This window comes from Pholis gunnellus, assembly GCF_910591455.1.
Source record: "Pholis gunnellus genome assembly, chromosome: 12".
Taxonomy (NCBI): Eukaryota; Metazoa; Chordata; class Actinopteri; order Perciformes; family Pholidae; genus Pholis; species Pholis gunnellus.
The window spans coordinates 7,298,150-7,318,932 of NC_136539.1; the positions used below are offsets into that span (position 1 = coordinate 7,298,150).

Genomic DNA, 20,783 nt, shown 5'->3' on the forward strand with positions numbered 1-20,783 from the left:
GTATCAATCTTCTCATCTTCCTCTCTGCAAGAATGCCAATAAAGGTATTTCCCAAAATGTGCAGAAATGTCTGTATAGGCCCTTCTAACGGAAGCCATTTTTGACGTGTGATAGCAGGGTAAACGAGGGGTGTAATTAATAACATTAATCATGGCCCTTAGGTGGGGCAGGGCCCTGCGTGTGCATGCTGGCTCACTGGAATGGCTGTGACACACTAAACACAATGGGACCATAATTAATTTGATCACTTTCACTTGTGTTTTCCCTCCTACGACATGTCAAAATGGCTGCTGTGAAAAGGGCCTGCTGCTGCAAAACGGGTTACAATAACTTCAGCGAGCACTGAAATAACAACACAGTTTGAAAATAGATGCTTTTGTTCATGCGGCCTGGATCTGAGGAGAACCGTGGACTCTGCAAACATATTTCAATGCTGTTCTTAGGTGTGTCTTTTCTGTCAGTGTGTGTGTGTGTGTATGAGTGTGTGAGTGTGCACACGAGCGGTTGCAGAAAATCCTAATCTCAGTTTTAAGGGCGGGAATGCTTTGTATTGATCTCAGATGAGATGGTGGCTGACCAAGCCTTTTACCATATCAGGCAGAATTCAATAAAAGTCAGGTGTGGGCTGGAATGCTTCCCACAAGTCTGCAGTGATCAAACAGATTCTTGCCTTGAATTACAGATAAACACACATCGCCTACTTGGTCTTAAAACATGTAAGATGTAAAGAGTGTTACTGTGAATTAAATATTTACAGTGATGCTGACAAAGAGACGGATTGAGAGAGAGAGAGAGAGTGTCAGCCAGGGGCGTGGATGACCTCATTGTTGAAACAGGGATTTCCACATTTCCATGTCAGGGTGCCCCCTGCCATGACACAGAGGTCGAAAACAAGAGGGGAGAGGAAAAGTTGCACTCATGGGGCACACACACACACACACACAGTCATACACTCACATGTAAGCATAGGCACAGTGACAAAGATGCATAGAACAGACTTTGACATAAAGGAAAATATGGTCTGTGATGTATCTACAGCGTTCTGCTAAGTTCGTGAAACACGCAAGACACAAAGGCCTTCTGATCTAGATTGTAGTTTTATCTTCACTTTGTTGTTTTGTCGCACGCAAACAAGAACACACACACCACCACCACCACCATCCACACCACTCGATTACAATGCAGTCCAGACCAATTTGGTGGGAGACAATACAAAAACACACACCAGCGAGTGCAGTAAACAAAACTGGCCTCCACACATATTTATGGAAATGCAGCCAGGCATGCACAAAGTGAAATGGTTGGCAGCCACACAAAAACACAAAGCAAGCCAGCATACAAGAAAAGGACACACACACACACACACACACACACACACACACACACACACACACACACACACTAACCCTACCTCTATTCTGTCAATAGGGCTAGGCCTACGCCGTCTACATGGCAACCACGCCCCTCCCTTTGGCTTGCAGGGGAGGTGTTTTTGAAAGTTCACAGCGTGTCTGTGTGTGAGCGCGCGAGCAGCGGGACAGACGGAGAAGGGGCGTGGACGCTGAATTAACTCCAAGAGGTAACATCACCCCGCCTTCAGTTCTCAGCTGGACCAAGTGGCTGCTCCGTCACGAGAGAGTAAAACTACCGTTAAACTGCTCCGTGTTCAGGTGAATTACCCCCCCAATTAAAGCGGGACATTTGAGCACCTGTGAACCATGGAAGACGACGCGTCCCACGCCGAGCCCAGCAGCGTCTCTGGCAGCACCCACACCATCCCGCAGCAGCCCGAAAACACGGTGTGCCTCACCCCGAGCTTCACCCCGTCCTCCGCCCCGTCCTCCCCGAACCCGACCAGCACCCTCTCCCGGCTGGGCTTGAAAATCCCGACCAGCCCGACCGCGGCGGTGGCGCCGGGCAGCCCGGTCGACCGCGGCCAGGTGAGCGCCATCACCGTGGTGGCGCTGCTGGACAAGCTGGTGAACATGCTGGAGGCGGTGCAGGACAACCAGCAGCGGATGGAGCAGCGGCAGGCCGACCTGGAGGGCGCCGTGCGGGTCGTGCAGGGGGACGTGACCCGCCTGTCCAAGACCCACATCGGCACCTCCAACAGCGTCAGCAAGCTGCTCGAGCGCTCCCGCAAAGTGAGCGGGCACCTGAAGGACGTGAGGGAGCGCATGGATAAGCAGGCGGTCCAGGTGAAGAAGCTGGAGGCGAACCACAGCCACCTGCTGAAGAGGAACCACTTTAAAGTGATCATCTTCCAGGTGAGGGAAGAGAAACAAAAAGCATAGTGGCACTCAATGTCACAAAGAGTCTTTAGTAGCTTATTACAGCCCAAATACATGCAATAAAGTTGTATTAAAGTGTTGGAAAATTAAAGGGGCACTGATTTAGCTTCAGGTTACTCGTCAGAAGGAGCACTACTCTATATGTTAACAGTAGCACATAGTCTCATCTGGTTCTCCAAAAGTCCAAAAGAATAGCCTGAAAAAAGTAACCCCAGTGATGTCATTGGGGTTGTCTCAGCTCAGGCGTATAGTAATTGTAGCTTATAGAGGTCTAAGATACAAACAGCAGGTGTGGGGGCCAACTTGCTAGCATCTAATGTAAGAGATGCATTATGGGAAATGTATGATCCAGTCTTTTGGCGCTTGAACCACACGAGGCGTCTGCTCTTTCAATTGTGACCATTCCTGTTTTTCTCTGGCGAGTCCCCCGACTTTATAAAATGCAATAGTAGATGACCGGACTACCTCTTTAAGGGTTAGGCATGTTAAAAATCTTTTTTTTCAAAGGACGTGTTTGCATTATTGACTTCATGAGGCCTCATTCGACTGTGTGTGTGTGTGTGTGTGTGTGTGTGTGTGTGTGTGTATAAAAGTCCTATTTGCATTGAGATTTGACTGCAGCAGAGGGTGTGTCGGATGTGTTCCCGCTTGGCACTGACACGTGATGTGCTGTAAGCGAGCAGCACTTCATTACATTTTGAACACCTCGAAACTCGTTGAACAGGACACTAGAGGCGACCTGTAGAGCTCAGTTCACCAATGCTGTGTGTGTGTGTGTATGTGTGGGGGGGTTTGCTGTTTTCTGACCCTTGAATGACATTTTAAACACGCCTCTACTAATAGAAGTGTAAAAATGCTGGATATTATCTGATTTTTGAAGTTAGGATCTTCACAGACACACGGGCTTGTGAGGCTCTTCCTTCTTGTGTGTGTGTGTGTGTGTGTGTGTGTGTGTGTGTGAGAGAGAGAGAAAAAAGAAGAAGAAGAAGGGTGTGTCTGGGAATGGAGCTACAGAGGATAATGGAGGAGGGCTCAGACACTGACTTTGTCTAGATCTGTTTACACCCCCCAGTCATAATTCAGACAGACAGATGGCTTTTGGAACATCACACACCTGTGAGGGCAAAAACTCTACACTGGCACTAAAAAAGAAAAAAAGAATCGATAACCCTCCTGAATCACCCAGGAAACGACTCGCTTATCTCCACAAAAAATGGTTGTCGGAGATCACTTCAGCCTGTATTCTTGACGCGCAGCATGGTTATCATGTGGTTGCCGTGCAGGATGAAAGCAGTTCCATATTGTGTTTGACGGATGCATTTCAAATTAACCCATCACCCCCCCCCCCCCCCCCCTTCCCAATAAAAGAGAGATGTAGACATGGTCTCCAAGTATGCTTCGTGCATGATTGAGTGCATGATTTTTCATGCTTCCGTGTGTGTGTGGGTGGGTCTGAGCATGTGCGTGCAAGTGTGTACCCAGGCAGTAAAAGGGGAGCCATTGTTGACACAGCCAGCGCCGCCGAGAGCTCTTAACCACCGTTGTTATCTGGTTTCCCAGGTACTGAGGCTCTGTTGTGCAAACGCAACAGGTGCCAAGACCTCACTCTGCAGCGAGGTGGCCGAGCGGGCGAGGCAGCGCGGATCGATTCGATTGAATCAGTCGGTTTTCATGTGCAAGAAGGGAGTGTTCCTCCTGCTTCAGAGATAGTGAGAGTGCCTGTTTCCAATGCATCGTCAAATCCCACGAGTCCTTTTGGATTTGTCACGTTAGGTGTTTTGTACTTTATCTATTACGTTCATGTTATGGGAGTACTTTAAAGTGTGCTTAATACATTAGGAATGCCATGCACAAGTTAAAAGTCCTGACTTCTGCAGAGTTTAGTTATTTTTTTTTTGTCCAAATCAAAAGCGACGCGTTGGCAGATGGGTGTAGTGGGGCCAGGTGTGTGTGGACAGCATGTGTGTGCGTGCAACTCGCCCAGTGGATGTTTGGCTGGTGTGTTGGGTCAGGTGTATGCAGTTACAGAGCTGGTAAATGAGACTTGGCACGCCCGAGGGGGAGCGGGAAATAAAAGAACTGTTCAGCCCTTGTTCCTTCCCCTCCCTGAGCTCGTGTTGACTCTTTTCTGTGTCCGTCGCTTTCTGCCTCACCTAATCTCATCTCTCTTTTTTTTGTGTGTGTGTATTTTTCGTTCTGGATTTTCTCCATCTGGTGCTTCTGGTAATGTGCTCTGTGCTTTTGGTTTATGTTTGAATTTCACTCCTCGCATTGCTCCCTCCCACTGCTTCTTTATCTTTCGCACAAACTCCAGCTTGCATGTGACCAACTTTTTGCTGCTCCGTCTTTGGTCCAGCCACCTGTCCTGATTCCCTGAGACCGCCTGAAAGCACATGCTGCACGCTACTCTTTTGATAACGCACGTTTGCTGCACACCCAAGAGCCAAACTCTCCCTACCGGCCCCGTAGCTATTGGCCGAGAGGCCCCCCTCCCCCCCGCCCGTCAAAAAATGGATCCAGAACACTCATCACCCTGTATGTGCCAGCTGAGGTGGAAACCCAGAGGGTTTATGGGTAAACGCCCGCTGTTGGAGGGAACAGGGGTCTGTACCCGCTCCAGGATTTGGCCGCGGTCAGTCAGAAATGGCGGCGCTGTCTGCTGCTCCGCTGCGTTCCTGTACATAACAAGGACTAATGAGGACTTAATTACCGATGCTTGGCCCTTGTTTGTTTGTTTTTTGTGCACCAGTGCTTTTCCTGTCCCCGCATGGTCCTCCCCTCTCTGGGCCTTGTCTCTTGAACACACACACACACACACACACACACACACACACACACACACACACACACACACACACACAGAGCATACACAAATCCCAGTCATCTGAGGTTCCAGTGAGTAGAATTTTTCTTTTTGGTGATTACCGTTTGGAAAGGTAAAAAACATTTCTTGTTCTACTACTTGTCACACAGATTAATTCCAAAGGCTCATTACCTGAGTTTTCTATTAGAATATCAACGTTAGCAGCCCTGAGGATCTTACAACTTATCTTAATTGCATCGGCGTGGCACGCTACACGATATACACGGCATATTTGGAATTTCATTTCCTGCGACTGAAGTCATTTTTATTTCTGAGTAGATCCTAATCTCCCCATCTGTGTTTATTCCACAGGGGAATTTCATCACAACAAACAAGTGAGCCACAGTGGCAAATTGATTTTGAACGCCGTGAGAATTGCGTTCGCCCCGCCCCCTGTCTTGTACACGCGAGCCCCGTTCAGAGTTTTGCTGGATGTTTTGCAGCGAGGTGGGCTGGGAAGAGTTTGTGTGTGTGTGTTTTTTGGGATCCCTAATCGCAGACTGGCAGGGAGTGACAACAGGCGGAGCTCTCGCACACTATCAAAGAACATTCATATCACATTATGCAAGGGAAGAGAAACACGCTCCCCCGGCCAAAGTAAACACAATGATTGCAGTGTGCTTCTCGTGTCTTCTGCGTCTGTAAGTTGAAATAAATTCCTCGATTGTGAAACTTCACGTCGTGACTCATCGTTTTTGAGTGATTGGCTTCATTACGCTCATTGTCATTTTTTTTTTGTGTTTGCTTTGCTACCCATCGTCACAGCGCTTACGTACATCGACACTTGGCCAAAGGTTGTGCCTTAATCTCAGCTTTCAGCAGCAGGAAGTAAAAGCTGTTTGTCTACACTCATACCCTGAGATGGAGGACACACTGGTAGTTCTGTTCCCGGCCTCGCCCCAAGCTCTTACCCTTTTAAGCAGAGTGACTCGAAGCTCATAACTCTGAAGGTAAACAAAGCTTAATAATGGCAGAATAAATAAGTCGGCTCTTGACAGATCCCATCTTGTGCATAAAAATCCAGTGTGACACAACGGGACCTTTGCACCGAAGGAAACCTTAAAGAAGTAGTTAAGAGTTAAACTTAAGTACAGAGCACTTATTGCGTGTGTTTAGTGCAGAATCTTCTGTTATAAAATCCTATCCATTCCCACAGGTTTGAGCAGGCCGCTGGCTCCAGGCTACAGCTCAGTTGTGTGTGTGTGTGTGTGTGTGTGTGTGTGTGTGTGCGCTTCCACCAGGTGATATATAGCACCAGCTTGTAGCCTAAAGCAATGCTAGCTGTTTCACTGCATTCAAACATTCTGGGGCCACATTTTACCGAGCTTTAACGCACGGAGAGGTTTCAAGTAATAGGGTAGTTGACTCAAAGTAACTGTGATTTTACAGTTATTGCCACCACTGTCCAGAAACGTTAAACAACGCCACGGTTACATTGAGAAATACTATGTGACACTTTTTGTGTCTTTTTCATTTGCTGATTGTATAACCAGTAGGCCTGCGTTACAGTCATGCTACCCAGTGGCCAGAAACAATGTTGGCATTGTATGTTTGTGCAAACCACGGGATACGTTGAATCTCAACGTTTGTGGACTAAAACAAACGTAAAATGTAAAAGGTTTCACAAATACGTTAATATCAGCCTCACTTTTACAGAAACGCACAATGATGTTGTGAAATGATTAGTTTGGATTAGACAACAAAACTACGTAACTAACGTAAATAAACAACAACCGCCCTTAGTGGACATTTCGTATGTAACAAACAGCTAGCATTCCACAAAACGTCGAGAAATGCGCATGCTAGTAGTTCCAAAAGTAGTGTAATTTACATGTCGTGTCCTCTAACATTAGCCAGCGTTAGCCTACACTGTGGGTTGTTGTTCAGTGTTGGAGGGTGTGTGAACTCTACAGCCTCACTGAGGACAGGGCCTAGCTAGCTATTGAAGCTAATCATGGTCAGTCAATACCTCTTGCTCATATCTGGCTGCTTGTTTAACCACAATGTCTCCTTTTCCAATTCTACTCCGAATACAAAAGCTGTGACGTGTGGCGGAGGTTTTGTAGTTGCGTGAATGCACCTTTAAACAAACAACGTAGCTGATTGATATCACAGCTTTGTTTAGACAAGTAGCTATCAGCTAGCTACTTATCGAGTGTAAATTACATCGATGGTGAACAATAGTCCGAATATCCCAGTTTTGTTCTCGAATATCTCAGTTAAAATGGAAGGAAATGAGATTGTAAGAGACCTTTTTCATGGCGGACACAGTAGAGAAAGCACAGCCCACAGGTTCAGGGCTCTGGTATTGTGCTTGGTGGCTCACTTGGACTGGCTTATTGTGTTACGGTACGAATCTTGTGTGATACTATGAGGACCACATATACAAGCCTGAAGTTTAAAGAGAATATTTTTGTCAGAAATATCACAATCTACAAGTTGTAAGTGAGATTTTAAGCATGAAATAAAGAGCGGAGAAATGTAAAAGAGAGATAAATAAAGGGTGAAAAATGATGGGCAGAAGGAAAAAGACCACATTTTCTCTGTGTTTGTCGATGATAAGACGAAAAGACTGAGTTTGGATAAGAGATTCTACTTGAGCAAGTATGGGCGAAAGACATGCATGTGGATTGGGAAGCATTACCTTAAGTGTTCGGCGTGACGTCACATTCAGGTTTGACAAGTCTGCTCAACTGTTTCAGTCTGTGAGGCAAAGGCAAAGCAGATTCCTGCAGTGGAAGACTAGTTGTAACAGCTTTATTGACACAGAAAAGTGCTGACGGTGTTACAAATCCTGGACGAGCCCCCGCGAACAGACTATTCGACTTGTTCTTTTGACAATGTCGGCTTTTATGTCCTTTTCATTTGCCACGAATTAAAAGCTGTTTTGCTGTAAAAGAATATGCGAAGTAATGGGGACGATAAAACCAAGCAATGTATACAAAGATAAATAATGGTGGCAGCTCTTAAGATAGTTCAGCCTCCCAGCGTATCCCATGATGCACTGCACTCTCTTTGCTTCGGAACGGCCAAGAGCGTATATTTAGCATGTTTCTCGTGAGGCAGGCATTGATTAGGTAATGACATTAAGCTCACTTCTACTCGCATGCTCTTTTTCACTCTCGATGCTTTTGAGCTTTGTCTCTTTCACGCTCACACAGCATCACACGATAGATGCAGGGGTCAACTCACTGGGTTAACAAATAGCAAATTAAATTAACAATAGGGTTAACAAAACTGCCGGGAGGTTGTTTTCACGCTGGTATTCTGCCAAAGAAGCTCAAGGTCCTATGAAACAATCAAAAAAACATGAAACTATCCTCTTTTGGCTCTTCCTGTCACCTCCCTTATTTTCTCTCCTCATCAACGTGTCTACTCCTTCTCGACTTTTCAAACCTCGGGCGTCCGTGATGCAATCTGCTGGCCAAGGCCACAGTGTCCGTGGCAGGAAGAGGGAAAACAATAGCCATGCTGGATCCCGGTGTCCTTATTTCTCTGCCCCTTTTTTAAATACAACGTGAAAACACAACATGTGTTGAGATAACACGCCGACTTCCGGGCTTCTCTGCGGACTCTCTACGCCCTTTGACCTCCGTCCGGGGTAAACATTTTCACAATTGGTGGCAGCCTTATCAAAAAAAGCAATGCTCGTGGTGTCTCCACGCAGCCCTTATCAAACAATGGTTCTGATACGCACAGATTGGGGATTGTGCTGAAACAATGTGCAATGAGGGGTGTTGGGAGGTTTGAGCTAAAGGGGATTAACACGTCCGTGGAGCAAAAACAGGAGCGACGAGAACCGTCAAAATGTAGGAATGTGTCGCTGTGACGTGTCACCTCATTCATCACACGCGGGAGAGTGCGGGTTTAGTGGTGTGGTGTAGTTGATGTGCAGTAAGCGGCGAGGAGCGCCTGCAAACCATGTGGTTATTAAAATGAATACCTTGCTGTGTACGAAATGTCATTTTGAGAACCGGAGAGCATAACATGAAACACATCATACTGCGAAGTGCAAGGACTGCTCTGCTTTAAATTACGGTGCTGAGTGAGCAGACATGCATCATCGTTTGTGTTATCGGGAATAATCGGCGCCTCTCGAGTTTGCCACGATCTCCGTTCTGCCGGCACGTCAGCATGACATCGCTCCTGAATTGGTTATTGTGCTGTGTGATTACGCAACCTTGTTAGGCCAGTTTTTTTTTGTTGTTGTTTTGTTCGTTTTTTCTCTTTCAGTGAGGCAGATACGGGAGGGGTGTGCATGGGAAAGAATGCCATAGCTTGTTATGCAAAGCTTTATGGGTAATGGGCCAAGAGGCATGATTCAGTATTAGCATGAAGTGGCTGGTTTATGATACTTGGAAGCACAATTTGAGCACACTCGTTATGGTGTTAGGCTAAGATCGTAACAGTTAGTACAGGATTTGTTTGTACGATTAAAAGTGCAAGGCAGCGTATAGATGCCAATGCACAGTGTGCTGTACTTTGAGAATTTATCATGTTACCCACTCCCATGACAAAAAAGCACATTTCCTTTCCTCCTTCCTTCCTCTGTCCACAGATGGCTCTCCGTGCACATTTCGGTGGGGGGGCTTTGTTGCACAACAAGCTGGGGTTAACTGTAAAACACCTCTCACTGCACCCTAATGGGAGGAAAATTTGCACAATCACAAGTGTTTCAGGTGAACACTGAATGTGTGTGTGTGTGTGTGTGTAAGACAGAGGGGGCAGGGACTAGGTTGTGTTGGGCATCTTGAATGAAGGTAGGTTGTATTACAGATGAGGATGGGGGGTATTCAGAGGCCTTTTGTTTGAAATGTGCTGTACAAAAAAAGTCCTATCTATATGAAGCATCCTAAACATATTCAACCTCTGTTTTTACAAACTAAGCCTCCTGTCTTTCAAATTCTGAAACAAAATAATTGCAGGGGCTTGGCAGTAGCGAATGTGTGCACACATGCATTTCTGCACGTGTGTGTGTGTGTGTGTGTGTGTGTGTGTTGGTTGATGTGTGACCTCTCTTTGGCGCGGTCCACCTGAGCCGGAGGCACCTGACTCACTGTGCCAACACACCTGTCCTAACCCGGCCTGTTGGGATTTAGAAAACCTCCATTTATCGTCTGAAGGGGGAAAACACACCTGTTCAACTTGCTTGCTTTAGCACAAACGACGGTTGAACTGAAATATGATAATAGTGTTTAAACGGGCCATTTAGACAGGTGATGGTGCTATTTGTGTTCAAGCATACTTATCACACAACTATGACGTTTTACATATAAGCGATTGATACTGTATATAAGAAGTGGGCGTAGTCATCGTGACGTCACCCATTGGTTTGTTTTGAAGCCTCGAGTTCGGCGATTTGGCCGTCCCCATCTTGGATTACGGCCGTCGCCATCTTGGCTGTTTTGCAGCTAATGAACGGACACTACCAGGCTCTGGTAGCGGCAGAAGACCTGTCAATCACAGTAAGCCCGCCCTAAAACACTCCACTTTATGGTATATTTGACTCTAAACTGGACCATGTTGTACTAAATGAACATCATGCTGTATTGAAGAAGACATAGAAACTAGTGATTGAGACCATAAACTCATGTTTACAATGTTTACTGAGGGAATAAATCAAGTGAGAAGATGGGACTTCTTTTTGGAACCGGAGGAGTCGGCCCCTGCTGATCAGGAGAGAGAATGCAAGTTTTAAGACACTTCCGTATCGGCTTCACTCAGCAGAACTTGAGTTTGCCGCCTGGGTCACATGCTACAACAACTTTGCCGGGTCCCCCAATCAGATGCTGAATGCTGAAATAGATCTCAGTCATGGCGGCAACAGTTACCCACAGAATCACTTCCTCTTTCACGGTTTTGACTCCAAAATAAAAGCATGAGAATCTTCTTAATGCAATAACAACTGACTGTCTGTCGCAACTTCCAGTTGCATTTCTTTACCTGCTGTTTAGGAGGTATAATGTGTAGCGCAGTGGTGGGCCGTCAGGGCCAGCAGTGCCTTCTCTGCTGGCCTAAACAGTAGTAAGAGTTCAAATTGAAAGATATGGAAGAAATTATGAAATATTTAGCATTTTGCTTGGTGTAGATTTTTTCTTTTTACCTAGCTTTGTTTTTTTAACACTCAATGGCTGAAGGAGGAGGAGAAACGGATTTGTGAGTTGGGATTTAACTGTGGGATTAAACTCTTTGTCAACAAAGAAAGGGGGATGGTGTTTGTCTTTAAGTGATCAGTAAGTGAACTGCGTTAGTTTTTTTACATCTAACATCTGAATGGCCCGTGACCTCGAGTGTGTAGCAGAATGCTGCTGTTGTTTTCCCGTTAAGCTAGTTTAGCGTAGCCTCCCAGAAGTGCGGTGCCTCAGCTGTTTGTTTTTTGTTTTTTTGTTCCGGTTCAGAGGTCACACAGCCCGTTGTCTCCTACATGAGTGCAGAAATATTTAAGCTTCTGCATTTTCCAAATGCACTAGTATTATTCAAACGTATTGTTCGGTTCGTAAGCCGCGTACCGAACGGTTTAATACGAATACGTGTATTGTTACACCCCTAGAAACGAATAATAACCATAGCTGTGGAGCCATCATGAGGTTATTAGTAGGTGTTTCAGCTGCAGGACAGCAGTGAAGGCTCTAGTGTGATAGCGTGCTAAAGGTAGTTAATTAGCACCAAACACGAAGTACACTGCTGAGGTGTCATTAGTTGCAGATGCACACGCATGCACATAAACAAAGGCAAGAGGACAGCTGCAAGAGAAACAGTAGAGGGTATCATTACACACATGGTATAAACAGTCACCCACCGAGTAACGTGAGCCCGTCTGAGCTCCTTCAATCAGTGGCCACCCCGCCCCGCCCCGCCCTGATCCCTCCCTGTTTGGATGGAGCAGGAGACCGGCTTACACAAGCCTTGGCTTAGTAACACCTTGCAGGACTTGCAATTAGATGTCAGTTCTACCACGCAACTGTTAAATGAGATCTTGAACGCCATTACGTGGACGTTCGAAAATATCTGTGAAGAGTGCCCTTTACCGTCCAGTAAACTGGCTGTCACACTAAATTAACTTTGTTTTTGGGGGGAGGTTGCTCCGAATGTAGTTTAATTCACTTTCATCTTTCTCTTTTAAATGCTTTTCGTAAACAATGGCCAATGTCCTACGTGGCTGCACAAATACACACTGGCACACAGAGATTCCAACACACACAGACACACACACGCATACATTTCAAATTCTCAGTGGCTAATGAGTGCTTGCTTAGAGGATGCATTAATTAACATGGTTCCCAAGAGACAAGTGCCAGAATGTGAGGTCTACTCTCACACACACACACACACACACACGGGACAAACCTGGGTCAAATGATATTTAGGAAGATTTTGTTTGTTCTAGCTTGCTTGCCAAGACTGTTGGGAGTTAAACTGAGAACACACTATGTTACTATTTGCGCAGTCAAACGACAGTAAAAGCATTTTTTTTACCAGTCAAAGCAAATAAAAGATGAAGAAAAAAGCCGGATTTAGTCAATGTTGGGGGGGGGGGAAATAAGTCGGTGATGAACAATGGAGACTCTTGCTGTGTGATTAGTATAAGCACTCGTCAATTTAACATTGACATGTGAGGCATCGGTTGTATTTATCACCACGAGTAAATCAATCATTACAGCTGCACTGATACAGCAGGTCTAGCACAGTGCGTGGAAGTAGAACTGGGTTTTCATTGGAGGGCGTTTGCGTTTCAGCCGTTGCCTCCCACACTCTGCAGTACCCACAGTGATTATCAGAGATTATATCAAACATGTTTGAGCCAAGTCAGAAAGTCTACTGCGTGCCCAGACTGGAGCAGAGGAGTCACGATTGAATCTTCAGAACCTTAACCGCCCCCCCCCCCCAAAACAATTAGGGAAGATTAGTGTTTATCATCAGGGAATGTTCCACCGAGGGTCAGGAGAGGCCATATTGGCATATTCTATTCCTGACCGGTCAGATTCTGTGTGTTTTTAACCCTTAAGCCATTTCTAACTTCATGCAAGGGCATGTCAACCACATAGTTCCTGGCTCTCTGATTTGATTTCTGCTTGAACACGTTGAGATCCACACAGTTCTCTCTGGGTGTGGCGCGGCGTCAGACCAACGGCAAAATGGGGGCATCCGGATCCTGCTAATTCAGATACGGCAGGAGGGAGCTGCAGAGAACAAAACTGAAAGGGAAGAATTACAGTTAAACCAAACACACAGTGTTAACCAGAGCTGTTCCCCAAGGGGCTACCTCTGTCTTTTGGGATTTCAAGTTACAAACCTGCAGTTCATCTCAAGTCCCAGCTTTTTATTTTTTGGGATGATTACATAAATAAAAACTCACTAACTGTCGAGACACACACACACACACACACACACACACACACACACACACACACACACACACACACACACACACACACACACACACACACACACACACACACACACACAGAAAGGCAGTTCCTTGATGTTTTACAAGTGTTACCCATGGGGAGGAACATCAGACCGATAATTTGGGATCATTTACAAATGACACCAGTAAAGTACACTCCTCCTGTGTTATACACCATGCTGTATGTTTTTTAAGAGCACATATTCATTGTGTTTTTTTTCTCTTCCCCCACTAAACGGGGCCCTGACAGATTTACTAGCATTGACTGGGAGATACCTAATGTGCTCGGCCCACACCCGAACTGTGAATCATGCCTGCATGTTTGAGATCAAGGCAAGAGGTATCGGGTGTCTGCAAAGTGGTCTAATAAGGAGGGGGGGGGGGGCATGGTTCTGCATGGCCTTCCACCTCTCAAGAGCTTTCCATACACTATGGAGCGCTGTGAACTGCTGTTGATGACACTGGGGTGAAACAGCAGGTCTCCCATGGACGGAGCTGATGCAGTCAGTAAATTGAAGAAAGTGATGCAAAAGTTCAGAATGAAGCACACCTTGATATGATCTTATGATGGATAAATATTGTGCAATTATAGTATTTGACACTATAATAACAATATTGTTTGGACCTTTTATTCACTGTGGGAGTACTTCACTTAACATCATAGTTTTTTCCCATTTACAGGTCACAGTCTCAATTCCTGTATTATAGGATATGAGCAAATAACAGCGTGTCTAAATTGGCTTGAATGGGCTAAAGACAGATTGCACGTACAATAAATAGCCCAGTCCTTTTTAAGCAAAAACTCCCCATTGAGTGTCGAGTGAAGAACAGACAGGAGGCAGGACTCCTCTAGACCAGCTGGTCAGCCCAGTACTTAAGTGTGTGCTAATGACACCCCAGGAAAGATGCATTGCTCACAACTCCAACAACCTAGTGCGCACTTAAAGCACTGCTACGATGTCCTAAGAGCTGCGATGCCATGCATTCTTTGAAATGCACTCATACTTTAATGCAGACTCATTCTCACAAGCACGGTTGTACAGAGACAACTATTGTTTAAAAGTATGTCATTCCAACAAGCACCGGTGGTGACACCGGTGCTTGTTGTGGACATATCCGGATAGTTTGAATTCAAAGTCATAGCCGCAATGTGCCACCTGTGTTCCGATGCTACTGTAACGCTATCCCATTCAGGAAAATGACTTTATCGAAAGTGCATACATCGGCATGTTGCGTACCTGAACTTGAAAACATAAAAACGTGCTGAACGCCGTGCTGAACGCCGTGCTGAACGCCGTGCTGAACGCCGTGCTGAACGCCGTGCTGAACGCCGTGCTGAACGCCGTCAACTCCAAACCAAGTAGCCACAGGTGGTACTTCCACATGATGTCATTGAGAGGGCTTTTCTCTCTGAGCATTTCAGATGTGTAGTGGAGTATGTCAACCACTGAAGCTGCACCTTCACTCTCCACTCACGACTGGGTGTGAAAGGGAGGAGGGGGGGGGGGCTCTAGCTCATAAATCCCCAGTGGAGTGGAACATTGTGTATGTGACTGTGTGTGATTGTGCACAGATGAATGGGCAGCAAGAAGAGACTGGGGAGGAACAAATTGAAACGGTGGATATTGGGCTTACTGCTCTCTGTTTATGGTGTTCAGAGTGTTCATGGATGGGAATTGGGGGGGGGGGGTGAAAGGCAGAGAGAGACATAAAAAAAGATTGGCTCCTGCAGAGAAACAGGTGGAATTCCTCAGATGTCTTGACGAGAAGAGCGGGGAGGCATGCAGAGGCTGGTCTCCTTGGTCCTCAGGAGGCGGGCCCACCCACCCTCTCTCCCTCTGGGTCAGAGGTCACCGACCTTTTTGAGACCGAGGGCTACTTGAAGGGTGGAGGGTGATATAGAGGGCAACTCGTTTGATATATATTCTTCCTGAATAATTTAAATTAGCTTGAGTTAGCTTTAAATAATGAGTATTATGCATTTAGTCTGTCTGTGTTTACTGATGCCTCACAATCCTTATTAATAACGTTGTTGCTCAGCACTCACAGGCTACATGTAGCGTGTGACGGTTGGTCTTTGTGGTATTTGTCTTGCCCCACCTCCACTGTGATTAGACGATGGGTAAGAAGTGACAAGCGTAGCATTGGACATTACTTGGACGTTGTTCAACTCTCGGTGAGCAGAAAACAAACACCAAAGGCGAAGCAGCGCTAGACGGAACTATAACAGTGACTAATGCTTTTTTACAACGTGCCCTGCGGGCGACCCATTTACTCCCTGCGGGCGACCAGGCACTCGCGGGCCCCATGCTGACTACCCCTGCTGTTGTATTAAAAGCAGACAGACATTTACAATCGCCAAACCATGGCCAGAGATACACACACGTTTCAGGGGGTATGTGTTTGGAAGTACACCTTAAAGATCTCGACTTTGATCATAACAGTCAAGAAGTCCATGGAAGCCTAAAGTCTAATCCTGACCATAACCAATTCAAACATCAAGGTAATTGTAAAATTCCTGGTTAAAGCAACGAGGCCTATTCGTAACTGATCCAAAAACCTGTCGTGTTTCTTTCCCTCTGCTTCTCAACAGGAGGACAACGAAATCCCCTCCAGTGTGTTCGTCAAGGACTCCGGCAAGACCCCGCAACCGAGCCAGTACGATGCAGAATCCATCCGCCCTGCTCCGTCTGTGGCCGGCTCTGTGGCCGGCTCCGTGGCCGGTAGCCACGCTCACGAGGAGGGTCTCCACACCATCAGCCTGTCCGACGACGACGACGACGACGATCTCGCTATCCAGGAGTACGAGATGTGCGAGGGCGAGGTCTCAATGCGTCCGGGCACGTCCCACTCATTCGAGAGGAGAGCCGACAAGTTCAAGCGCAACAGCCTGAAGAAGGTCGACAGCCTCAAGAAGGCCTTCTCGCGTCAGAGCATCGAGAAGAAGGTGAACCAGATCACCACCAAGATCGTGCCACCGGAGCAGCGCGACAAAATCCGGAAGAGCCTCACCCCGAACCATCCCAAGAGCCCGACCGCCAAGTCCTCCTCTTTCAAGGTAAACCCCATGACCTTCAACATCAAGAAGGAAAGAGGCGGGGAGGCCTCCACGCAACACCTGGGCTCACCCGGGGAAGAAGCCCACGTGGAGATTCCTGCCCTGGAAAGCTTCGATGAAGAGATTTCCTTGACCGAGGTGGAGGGAGTTGTGGGGAAGATCCAGGAGATGCTGAGTCCCTCCACCCCAGAGAGCATGAAGGCCGAGCTGGCAATCAACGGAGAGGCACCGAGCATCGAGTGCGAGATGAATGGCGATCGCTCTGCAGAGCTGGCAGTTCCAGAGTTTGATGAGGAGGAGGAGGAGGAGGAGGAGGAGGAGGAGGAGGAAGCAGTGGAGAAACACAAAAGCCCGGTTGAGACCGCAGCAGATGTCCAGATTCCCACAGCAACAATTACTGTAGCGCAAGTGTCTTAATATGATTTTAGTGAGCAGCAATTCTAGTTTCCCCATTCTTTCTTTTCTTGCTCAAATTTCTACATTCGTGATCCCCCAGCAGGCAGAAATCCTCCCTCCATTGTTCTCGCCATAAACCCCCACATACACCAGATGCATAGTCCACCCTCGGACCCATTCCTGCAACCCCGACCTTTTGATCATCACCAGCTTAGTCCTCAGACCTCGACACGCACTGTATAAGCAACTTGGTTAACAGCTAGACCTCACCGTGTATCAGCATCCAGTGCACGTGCTTCTTAAACCCTGTTAGCAGGGCTGTCCAAAGAAAGCACCATTACACCAATCCCATCAACCGGTGGCCATGTCCTCAATAGCGGCACATCTCCAGGGCGCTGGGCCAGCTATCATCCCTACCGCTGTGTTTGTCTGCCTCTGGAGCTTTCTTCTACACTGACAAACAGCCTATTTGCTCTTTGTGTGTGAAAAAATAGTAAATCTTTGGCAACAGTGGTACTACCCACTGCCCGTTGAGGCAGTGTGTTGCCAGGTTGTGCTCGAGTCGGAATGAGGGAGGTTCAGGGTTTTCAGTGAAAAGGCACCGGGGGTGTTTTGTAGTGAAATAGAGGTTGTTTACTAAATTCTTTTGGACCAACGCTGAAAGAAAAGATCTCAACTAACAGGTGGCCATGATTCGGTCGTCTGAGCGGCGACGTCTCGTCTCCTGTCCTTCACCCACACTCGACAAATAGTTTATTACATACCACATGAGTTACATGTGGTACATCAATAAATACTAAATTGTTTTAGTAATTTGTGTTTGTTCAGTAACCTCCAGGTGCAGACTATTAGAATAAATGGCATTTAAAAGGGTCTAAATGTTCTTGCGAATCCCACTAATTAAAAACAAACAAATAGTAGTTAACATGTTTGTGCTCGGACATCGTTGCAGGATAGAAGCTACTCTGTATGCCGAGACAAATTACACAAAGAACCCTGCAGCTTTTTAATACTGACATATTAAATGCCCCTTCGACAGCCCTTTGTCTTCTCTGCAGGGCAAATTTGTATGTTTATGTACAGGAATTATTTGTAGTTTTTCTCTATGCGAGGCACACTCCTCCCTAGGTATTTAGAGCTTAAACCCCATAAAACGGTTACTTTACGATAACTGCCTCGAGTGTGTGTACTTTATACAGTGAATGTTCCTGTGAATTTGTTTTGAGTTACTATCCGATACTTTGGTGTTTTGTGAGTCGTCTTTTTTTTTTCCTTTTCAGGCAATCCATGACTTGCATGGTGAAATGTTTACTCAGCTTCATATGTCTCATATCTTATACATTTTCCAGGGCACCATCGCTAAATCCCCTCCCCCCTAGACACACGCACACGCACGCACACACACACACACACACACACACACACTCCTACAGTGCCTTTTACCTTGCACACGCTGGTATGAGGAACTGCAGTCCTGAAGGGATGGATTGTTTTTGTAGATAAGAGTGACTTGTAAATGTTTCTCCTCCTCTGAGGAATTCTTTGCCGCTAACACTTCCTGGAGCACAGTCACGGGTCGATACCGACGACATCAAAGCTGAGAACGGCTAAGTTAGAAGGACGTGCAAAATCGTTCACAACCAACCTCACGTTTTCAAAAAGTGCCCTTTTCCTATCTTGTTGCACACCGTTAGCGCTACGCCAGCCTTAGCTACAGGCCCGGACTCCCTAAAAATAACTTGGCAAGTGGTACCAGGTGCCACGGATCCAAAGGTTAGAGAGGTCACAGAAGTGGATAAAGGCAGAGGACGGCAGTCCTGGCTTTGACAGATGACTCCCGACTCAGCCCATTTTTCATGCTCTCGGCCTCCTTGTTGAGATGTGAGGGAGACGCTCGCACGGGTGTGTGTGTGTGTGTGTGTGTGTGTCCCACCCCACACACCCACACGTGGAGTCTCCAAGGGGTCACGTGTGGCTGTTGGAAAGGAGGATAAAGTTGCCGTGGGGTTAGGCATAAAATGTAAACGTATGTAAAGTTGTGAGAGTCTGAAATGCCTTTTAGACCTTTGGAACTAACTATGCAAAATGAATAAATAAATAAAGTCACACTTCATTGAGGTCTAATAAACACAGGAGAAAAGTACTGCACATGTCATAGCATACATCGTTTAAACTATTGCTTAACTTAAAGCCTTTCACTGTATGTGCTTCATGCGTTACCATTAACCTGCCAGTTTGCTCAATGGGATCTGTAAGGAGAAAATAAATAAATAGACGTGAATGATCTGAAAAGAACTTGTTACCTGTGTTTATTTTTACTTTGTCATTCTGGGTAAATTCCGCTCTGTATGAATCATTTTACTGAAAGGGGATTGAACACTAGGCTTGTGTGTGCATTCTTTGTACTGGAGAGGTTCAGATGTGACTGGCTTTGAGGTATTTCCTGCTTAGTCGTGTGTTACTTTGGTGATATCTCTGTCTGTCCAATGATAAATATGCAATACCTAGATTTGTGTATGTGTGTAAAAGTCACTTTCTATTTGTCTTAAAATCAGACTGTCTGATCTGGATCATACTGTTTGTGAGAGCTGTGTTTTTTTGTTGTTCGAAAGCTCAAAAAACAGATATTTCCAGTACTTTTTAGGTAGTGATATTGTGTTTAACACCATCTTTGTTCTTACAGAGTTCTTACTTTAAAGCCTGTTCATTTAGTTACCCACTTAAACCAAAGACGTTTCCTTCACAGCAGAAGATTCCCCGCCACCCGAGTGTTTCAATGAACTCCTCCTGACACTTGTTTCAAGCATCTTGTAAACATGCAGGCATTTCCTTTCAGAATTTAGTATTGTATACGTCAATAAAGATTTTATAACATTCAAATATGGCCTGTGCTCTTTTATTTGCAGTCCTCGAGGTAAAAGGAGATGAGTAACATGAGTCACACACTTCACATAAATTGTTTAATAGTTCATGTTCTGTGGATCATTGGTGTCGTGACTGGAATTTGTGACCTGTAGTGCCCGAGGAAAGATAGTCACGCTTGCTGTCGCTTAGGCCGCTACAAGTCTGAAAAATAACTAAGTCACACAGTTAAGTGTAGGTAATAGGGTAGTAGAGGATTAATCTCAGTGGAGGGAGCGGTTCGATTGCTCAACCCCTATTTACATAGCACAGTTTGTGGAAAATCAAGATAAGACAGGTGTTGGGGTCAGAGCCACAACAAAGGTTTGCTTCACCCAAATTCAAAATAACCTTTACATAACTTAATACTTTCTAACTAGAAACAGTGTCCTGTGACTCAGAATAAAGCTCACAACACACTGTAAATTATTTTGATCGGAGGAGCTTTCTACAGAGGAAGTAGTCCCTAAGAAAACTATTGACAGTTCTCTGAATGTGCTGCTCGATTATTTCTTTTCTTTTCTCCCCAATACTATATGCACCATAAATTAAACTTAATTGACAGCCTTTGTATTAGATGACGTTATTTCATTGAACAGTCTGCACATATGCTGAACCATGTATGTGCACATTATGTTACACTAGAATAAGACAACGATAAGGAGTCGTGTTTTTTGGTATATTTGGTTTCCTCGTCAGTGAGCCGGTGTTCTGACGGTGTTTGTCTCCCTCTTATGTCCGAACTCAAACTAACACTCTGCTTCTTCCGCTGCGTTATATATTGTCATTATCGATGGCAACGCTATAACTAGCAAGCCAAGCAATAATAACATATTTGTGAGCTTTCTACAGCAACATGTAACCATA

General features: G+C 45.9%; 1 protein-coding gene across 1 annotated transcript; it reads left to right on the top strand.

The window, feature by feature from the left end:
* The first annotated feature begins 1,525 nt into the window (after positions 1 to 1,525).
* On the top strand, positions 1,526 to 19,310 carry cavin2a (caveolae associated protein 2a). Its single transcript, XM_079170939.1, has 2 exons — positions 1,526 to 2,267; positions 16,155 to 19,310. Exons 1-2 carry the CDS (start codon positions 1,719 to 1,721, stop codon positions 17,034 to 17,036), a joined length of 1,431 nt encoding a protein of 476 aa, XP_079027065.1. The 5' UTR covers positions 1,526 to 1,718; the 3' UTR covers positions 17,037 to 19,310.
* The last annotated feature ends 1,473 nt before the right edge of the window (positions 19,311 to 20,783 follow it).